The following is an 8,870-nucleotide window of genomic DNA, read 5'->3' on the forward strand; positions in this document are numbered from 1 at the left end:
GAAAGAGATTGCGATTGGCCCAAGATTGTCTAGATGGCTTCCATGCCCTCCTCCACCCTCTGCTTTTGCCTTCAAATCAGACTTGACTCCTGGCAATCAGATGGAAAGTCTGAAGTTTTCTAGGCAACATTTTGTAAGTGGTAAATGCCATGTCTTCTTCTTGGAGTTGACAGAGGAGGACAGGCCTAAAGTCATATTGCTGGCTTCTGTGCATAAACCAGGATTTAATTTAGATTTCCCCATTCCTACTCCAAGGCCATAACCACTAGACCAACTAGCTCTCAATCTATCATTATATATTACTAAAAGAGAAGAAGGAATTCTATCAAGAAATAAAGGTCAGAGAAAACATTAAGTCAAAGAAATAAATATAAATGCTCATTCATCATTCATATAAAATTAAGAACAAGTCTATTTTCATTTTTCTGCATAAAAATGCCTTGAAAGAGATGTCAAAACTATATTTGAAGAAATATATGATAAAGAATGATAACCAGGGGTGTCACTAATATAATGAGAAAGATAGAAGCAAATACCAGTTATCTAAAACAGAAGACCTCACTGTAGATATATTAAAATTTTAATCAGCAGAATAAATTGCTTCCCATTCATTCTGCAACAGGACATTCAATTGCCGCTATATGTCAATTGATTTTAAATGTTAGCTAAAGCAAGTATATATTGTACTTTTAGTCAATGCAACTCATTTCTGCCCCTGAATGTCAGGCTGATAAACAGACACAAACATTATGAATAAATCACTCATTTTTCACTTACAGTAGAGAAGCAGGGAAAATACCAAAGGCACTTCCTCTGGGGAGGCAAAGGGAGTTGGACTGACAAAAGCAGCATCATAACATCACGATGCAAACCTGCCGCTGTTTTAAAGGCACAACGCTCCTCACATGCGCAAAAGAAGACCTTCCAGATTAATAGCATAAGTCAGGATGGCACAGCTGCTTTCATTGTTCTCACAAGAGCAGCAAGTATCTGAAACTGTTGCTGACCAAAAAATGTGAACAGATACATATATTAGTTACCTTTTCTAGTAGTTTGAATGCTTCTTGAAAATCTGTGTTATTTTTTGCTAACACATCAACATCAGCTTTGGTTAGAAGAGGTTCTTTAAGTTGCTCTATCCAGGACCACATCAAATTACTGAGAATAAAAGGATCCCTCTCAGTACATATTTTATCCCAGGCCCCATTCTGAGTATTCAGCTCTTTCTAACGAAAGGAAAAAAAAGCTATTTAAATATATTTTCTATTAATTGCATTTACATTCATGATTTTAAGACAGGACTGTCTTATTTCTTGGCAAAAACCACCACAGGAAATCCTTTCTTCTATAACAGGGGTGTCAAATTGCCGGGACGCAGGCTGGATGCATCATGCCGAAACCGCGCCCACCCCATTGCCGGCAATGGAAAAAAAGTCGCAATACGTCGCGGCACACTATGTGACGTTGCGAGTTTGACACCCCTGTTCTATAACATCATAACTATGTCAAAGAAGATTGTAGGGTAATGTTGACTAGTCCTTCGCCTGCTCAGTCTCTGTCACTATTCAGACATTTATATCCCTGAAAAAGGGCATTCCGAAGACAACAACCTGTTGTATGCCTAATTGTTCTCCACGTTTGTTCTAATCTTTAGAAACCCTACACATCACAGACTTCTCTCTTCAGACAATCTCTAGTTTACTGACAGTGGCAGGAGCCTTACTTTCCTTCGGGTGATTAAGATCATAAGCCAACACCTGAAGTGTGGCTTATGTATTCCCAGTCTGTGTGCCAAGAAAATGAGACTATAGAAAGAGACAGTTTCTGTTTTCTGTTAGAGAATCAATGGGCACAGAATGCTTAACCCTTTCTTAATGTAGAGCAAACGTCTTAGTATCATGTAGCAAATGCTTCCCCAGGAAAGTAAATTACTCCAAGCCAAAGGCAGTTTCCTTTTGTTTTCTTTAGACAGCAAAAATATCGGTGGGAGTCCTTCAAGATGCACAGTGTCCCTCCCTGACTTTGAAAGAGCCAAGGGCATTTCAAGCCACAAGTTCTACCAAAGAACATTCCCCGCAAAACTGTGCATGCTCTAATATAAAGTCTATATCCTAATCTCTCCATCCTCCAGGCTTTTGCGCAAGATAATCAGGAAATATAGAAGGGCAATTCAAAATATTTGTTCCCATATAAATACACTGTCCCCACACTAACATTTAAAGAAAATTAATTTACACTGTATTCATTAAAAAAAGTTGGGGGGGGGGAGAGTACAGAATATTTGGTTCCTTCATATCTGTTTTAATTTTAGGCTGCACTCCCTAGTTCCTATTCAAAAGGAAAACAACATGGGTGGTTGTTTACTTCTCATCACTGAAGTATAGGAAATAGAAGACCTCAACTGCTCCTAACCAGGGACATTCTTTCCATGTTTATCTAATGTACACATCTCTGACAGATAAAAATATTACAAAATGAAATACCTGCCACATTTCTACTTTAGACTTCATTTCTTCTGCTTCCATAAATTCATTTAGACCTGCTAGAGCTTTGGCTGCCAAAATTCTTCGTGCTTCTTGAGTTAATTCTGATTGCACAATGATATGGGGGATTGTTTCCGAAAGATCTCTGATATCATAGATCTCATTTTCTGCTTTAGAAGAGTCTGAATCTTCAAATGATATTTTTCTACCATAAATATCCCTTTTCACAAAACTATAGTTCAATGCTTTTAGCTCCTCATCTTCTTCTTCTTCCTCCTCATCCTCCTTTTTTTCTTTCCCATGATATGCAAGGCCTGAAGAAAAGGTTTTACTACGCAGTATTCTTTTTGTATGTCTAGCTCTATGGCAGGAAGAAGAATCGTCTTCATTTTTACCTGGATTAAATTTTCCCTGAGTTGAGAAAGTAAATGTATTACGAATTAAGACTTCTTGGTTTAGCTCAACGTGAAGAGGCTCACAGTGGTCCACCTTGCTTGGCGGGTTTGATTTGTTACAGGGTGGCACTTGTACAGGCATGGACCATAGTGTTTCTCCTTGCTCAGCGATAAATGCAGCTTTTCTTAAATCTGATTCACTATAGCTAAGGCGCCTTTTGGAACGGCTAAGAGACAAAAAGTAATCGGAGGCCCTTGTTTTGCAAAGAGGACCAAATTCATGTTCCCTGGGATGAAGAGGATTTAATCCTGAGAGAGAGAATGGCTCTGAAGTACTACTGTCTTGTCTTGTTAACTCCTTATCAAGCTCCGTAGAAGCTAACTGAGAAACTGTCTCCTCAATTTCAGCTGACAGGTCTGGCATATCTATTAATTCTTCCTCTATCACCTGCCGGTTTTCAACCAAATCTAAGAGCAATTTGCAAACAAGATGAATAAGTTTTGGCACATGCTTGAGATGTCTGCTTTCGTATCCATGCAGCAAGTGCCGCTGCCTGATCAAGTACTGGGAAAGAGTTACTGCGTGTGCTTTGGGCTCACAGGTTGCAAAAACATTTCTGAGCGGAATTAAGAACTGTGAAAACTCCCTTACGCACAACAACTGTCCTCTAGTCTGAATAGAATTAGGTCTTTTTGCTCTTACAAAAAGAATTGCTTGGTCTGCAGTCATTCGTGTTGCAAAAACCAAGTAAGAAGCTATTAAGACACCTGGAAAGCGAAACATAAAAATAGATCAATCTCCAAGTTCAGGTAAAGTCTATAATGATAAACTCAGAAAACAACACATGCATGCTCTTTACATCACAGCAGTCTATTATCTGTCGTATAAATTCCCACCAAGTGTTAAGACTTAGATTACATACTCTCTCTCTACATATGTGTGTGTGTGCGTGTACGTTTATACTGTAAATATTTTAAAAAATAAACATGAACATTATATAAACAAACATTACATACTGAAAGTTATACATTAAGCCAGCTGATTTTATGAATAAATGGCACGCAAAATCAGAGATCACTGATGGGAAAAGCATTTTGAAGCATAGAGTTGTATTTGCTGAGGAAATAAGGTCAAAGAAGGCTATATTAAACTTTCCTACAAATATTTTCTCTGCTTTAGAAGTGGAGATGAGAAAATTCTTAAAAATAAATAACCAAACAACTATTTCCAAATGGTAGGTATCCAGACAGAGAGAGAAGGCATTCATAATTTGCATTTCTATTTAAGGGCATTAAAGAATTCCTATTCCTTCAAATAATATTTTTGAAATAACTAACTCTCTACTCCAAAGTTCTATTTTCTTTTGAAATAATGACAACTGAAATACAGTTGAAAACTAGGATTTCTCTTAAATCTTTATAGATGCTCTCATGATTAATTCTCAATTTCTTCTTTGAACTCAAAAAGCAGTTTAGAGGCATGGGCCACGTTCCAAGAAAAATTCCATAAAATGCCAGCAAGCAAATACAGGTAATCCTTGATCTATGACTACAATTGAACCCAAAATTTACATGGCTAAACAAGACAGTTAAGTGAATTTTGCCCATTTTACAAACTTTCTTGTCATAGTTGTTAAATGAATCACTGCAATTGTTAAGTTATAACATGGTTGTTAAGTGAATCTGTTTCCCCATTTGTTTGTCAGGTCACCAAAGATGGCCACATGACCCCGGGACACTGCAACGGTCATAAGCACATGCCAGTCGCCAAGCATCCAAATTTTGATCACGTGACCATGTGTGAGTGAAAAATGGTCATAAGCCACTTTTTTCAGTGCTGTCATAACTTTGAACTGTTACTAAACAAATAGTTGTAAGTCAAGGGCTATCTGTATTTTATGCAGACTTTGCAATGCATAATGTACAATGCATAAAGTTCAATACTGAATTATAGAAAAATACATTTTAATTAAACTAGTAGTTGAGTATTTGTACCTGTTCTGCCAAGTCCCGCATGACAATGAATAGCTACTCGTCCTTCCTGTAAGGCAAAGGTCATCACTTTGACCATATCGAGGATAGTAGTGAGAGAAGCTACACCATAGTCCTTCCATCCAAAGTTATAAAAATAAACTAGAAAAAATATTTATAATATTATAAATAGAAGACCAAAGAGTGCACCCACAATGTATCCTAATGACATTCTTAAGATATGCAGTAGAAGAGAATGAAAGCTCTTCCCACGTTGTGGAAATTGTTTTATTATTTTAATTTTCCAATCTTACTGTCCAAATTCAGCAGGATGTTTCCTTTAGAAACTGGCTTATAAAACCTACAATGAAGGGGGAATGCATTAATTTCTCTCTGTGTATGTGTGTACATGCACCCAGGTAGTATGTAGAAATACACACTCAGTATTCTTAAATTAATTACATCCTTTTTGAAATAGTCAAACACAGCTATTTATTTGGACAGTGTGGAAAGCTCTTCTTGTGAAAGAGAAGCTAATTAAGTAGATGTGTATGTATCTGTAACACACACACACACACACACACACACACACACACACACAATTACTGCCAGTGAATATATGCCTATTGTCCTGTGAAGGTGTTTAATATTTTGTGAATAATTGCTAATACTGTTAAAGATATTGTCAGGTGCAACTTTCGTAATTTAGCTGTCAGTTCCATGGATGCCTTAGTCATTTATGATACCCGCCCTCTGTTTTTCTACATTCTCATTAGTTGTATGTTATTTTTTTGTCGATATACATTCCTCAACTCGCTGCTTTTAACCTTAGAAGTAGGTGGCAGAAACAGCCTGCAAGCAAGCACACACTTTATAATTAACCAGGAACAGCAGCAGCAGGAGCAAACTTACTTCCCGCCTCCATGAAGGCTTCAGGAAGATAGGTGAAACCACTCTCTTGTTCCAGTGGATTCCCACAGCTAGCATGTTCCCCGGGACGCTGAAGGTTAATTACTGTTTTTATGTCACATCTTAGGCAAAGAAAAAGATGATGCATTACTGAACGATGCATCCTTTCAGAGTCTTTTCCACCCGCATCCCATGTTCTTTCTTACTTCAGAATAAATTGCTACAGTACAAATGATCTGAGCCAATGCAGTCTCATAAGAACTTTAGTAATTTGTTACCAATTTCTTTTACCTTTGGAACTGTTCAATAATATTATATTTCCCAATCAGATCTGTGGAGGGTCGAGACATAGCCAGTATGTTATCTGTTATCCTAAAGAGATGAGGGAAGAAGACATAAAAAAATAGAAATAAAAGTGTGTCTCAGGCATCTCTCATGTTTAGTTGTTTTAGCAAATTAATCATAACATTTTATACGCTGTGCTTTCAAACCGTGAAATGCTTTTCATCTGTGTTTAATAAAATACTTACATAACAGAATGCTAATAAGATGTCAAGATATGGTGATAATAAAAATGGAGCTAACACCACTTTAGTTTTTTATCTATGTATAAAACATTTTTTTCTTCAGTGATCTTTTTAAAATGTTTATAAAATGATCCCACACATCTTGACAATATTTTCATTATATTCAGTTGGGTTTTTTAATTTAACATTTCAGTTCAATTACATGACCAATACATTTGAATCTGAGTTACATTTAAGTCTGTAATAAAGATATTCATAATAAAATCCACGTTTCAGCTATAAACATATTAAGTTGAATTTAGTTTCTGTTGTCACCAGTAGAATGCAGTCAGTATGATTAATGCTTAGATGAAAACAACTGACTTTTGTTTGAATCCAACCAACAGTTTTAGCATATAAATATTTCAAGCAATAAGCTCACGGATACACAGACGTTATATATAAGCTGTCCAGCATTTCTGAAACACTTAAATCTGTATCAAACTGCTTTCTTTCACTGAATGTATAATCTAATACTAAGCATATTTATTCGGAAATTAGTTTAACAGAGTTACGAACTGCTTCATAAGGCATTTAAAAGTAACGTTTTTGTAAATGTATCATAAATGAATGCTGTATATTACCAGGAGGAATATAATCCTTTAACAGCCTGTTCTTGTTCACTCCACCGAGCTGGATTTTCATATTTGCAAGCACGGCCACCACATGCCATGGAACACTGCATATGACCGGGAATAACATGACGAAGGCGTTCTCCAACTTTTGTATATTTTGCAGTTGGACGTCTAGATCTTCCTATAACAGAATGGCAAGAGAAAATAAAACTTTCCAACAAAGATCAATTCTGAAAAAACAAAGATAAAAAGAAAAAGATATAAACAAAATCCAAAAAAAAACATTTGCAAAGAAATAAGACTTTTCTTTCTTGATGTCTGCATATGTAGCATTTCCTTAATACAGGATCATGTCATTATCTAGAAACATTTAACAACAGCTGTCATCTTTGTTCGTATTATAAACAAACCCATAAAAGCCATAAGCATAAAAGTGACACAGTACTTGCTATTTTGTTAATTAAGTGATGGGATCAACTTAACCTGCTTAGTTATACAAGAAGATCAGAATGAAGGTAAAATGATAAAAATGCCAATACTTTACTTTTTCTCTCATGGAAAGCAGCATTTAGTTCTTCAGGGCTTACAGAGGAAATGGCCACCATAACCCTGTGGGTAGAAGTCGAGAGGACCTCTACAACTGAGCTCCGTCGCCTCTGAAGCACTCGGAGAAAAGGATCAGAAGAAGAATGTCTCCGGCCCTGAAAAAACTTGCTAAAAATATTCACTGCTAAGCGCCTCCTGGGTGATCCTTGCATGGTCACCCACTACTTGCAGCTAAAGGGTGAAGCTGAATGACAAAGCTTACTTGCTCAGTACTGAACTTATACAGAGACATGCATCTTTCTGTAAGATCTAACAGCCATTCAGAATTGGCTGCTGTCTCCATAGAAACTAACAATGAACTCACTGATGGCAGCTACGCCTTTTGGCAACTAAATTCTATATACATTGGTTTTTTTTCTTCTGCAGAATGAATTGTTCCACTACTGATGTGGGATTAGAATTACTCAAAGCAGGTACTGTAATTCTGAAATGGACCAGGAATTCTGAAATTGTTTCCTATGAACAGAAATGAATGCTGGAATTTGAAGAACTGAATCTAGCATCACAAGGTATAGCCAATTCTTCAGAAGATCTTTAGAACTTTGCATCCTTCAAGCAATCTCAAGTTAATAAAGATATAAAAAAAGGCAAAAGCAACTTAGATACGATTGTAAAATGAAAAGCAGAAACATTTATAACAGAACTATTATTCCATGAAGTGTATAATTTTAAACAGTTGTTTTAGTTTTATATCTTATTGCATAGTGGTAGGAATTCTATTTGGTAATAAGTGCTTCCGGATATTGACAGAACTACTTTGTTTAGTTTGGTTCTGCTCCATCAACCAGCAATCATTTATTCTGTTACATATCTCATAAGACAGCAGAAATATTGCTCTTGTACAAGGGCCTTGCCTTTTCTTACTGCTGATTAAATGTATGTGAATGATTGACTGGATAGTCTCTCAAACCCTACTCTGTCTTTGTAAACTCTTTAATGCAAGTGCTAAAAGCAAAATGTGTGATCACTGCTTTGCTTACAAAATGAGCTGGTGACACAATTTGGGGAGGAGAAAAGTTTGTTCTGTGATTTCACTTCAATTTCTGTCTATGATCTTTAAAAACTACTGCCATTCTTCTGAAGAAGCTAATGTTTTTAAATATAACTCAACGACAAACATTACATACTAGCCAAGTTTTAAAATGTGAAACTATATCCCAGTTATTTCTAGAAATATAGTAACACTATCAGCCAGAAATTGAGTGGTGATTTGTTTTTTCTTTATCTAAAATTTGATCCATAGGTTAAACAATATGCTAGATAATGTGCTCCTGTCAGAACACCAATGTGGAGGAAACTGTTATGGACCAGCATGGATATTCTGAAATTCAGTCTTTACAAGGTCATCCATATACAACATTTCAA

The 8,870-nt window shown here is 36.2% G+C and overlaps 1 protein-coding gene across 1 annotated transcript in view; it reads right to left on the minus strand.

Moving 5' to 3' along the window:
• Nucleotides 1–7,657, minus strand: part of PTPDC1 (protein tyrosine phosphatase domain containing 1) — an 11,564-nt gene extending 3,907 nt beyond the window's left edge. Inside the window, exons 1-7 of the mRNA XM_029283698.1 lie at nucleotides 7,444–7,657; nucleotides 6,909–7,080; nucleotides 6,050–6,130; nucleotides 5,762–5,880; nucleotides 4,874–5,011; nucleotides 2,484–3,646; nucleotides 1,041–1,226 (exon numbers count right to left, since the gene is read on the minus strand). Coding sequence (XP_029139531.1) covers nucleotides 1,041–1,226; nucleotides 2,484–3,646; nucleotides 4,874–5,011; nucleotides 5,762–5,880; nucleotides 6,050–6,130; nucleotides 6,909–7,080; nucleotides 7,444–7,657 — 2,073 coding nt within the window. The remainder of the gene's footprint in view (nucleotides 1–1,040; nucleotides 1,227–2,483; nucleotides 3,647–4,873; nucleotides 5,012–5,761; nucleotides 5,881–6,049; nucleotides 6,131–6,908; nucleotides 7,081–7,443) is intronic.
• Between the last annotated feature and the right edge of the window lie 1,213 nt (nucleotides 7,658–8,870).

Source organism: Protobothrops mucrosquamatus, unplaced genomic scaffold (assembly GCF_001527695.2).
Source record: "Protobothrops mucrosquamatus isolate PMUCROS unplaced genomic scaffold, P.Mucros_1.0 scaffold191, whole genome shotgun sequence".
Taxonomy (NCBI): domain Eukaryota; kingdom Metazoa; phylum Chordata; class Lepidosauria; order Squamata; family Viperidae; genus Protobothrops; species Protobothrops mucrosquamatus.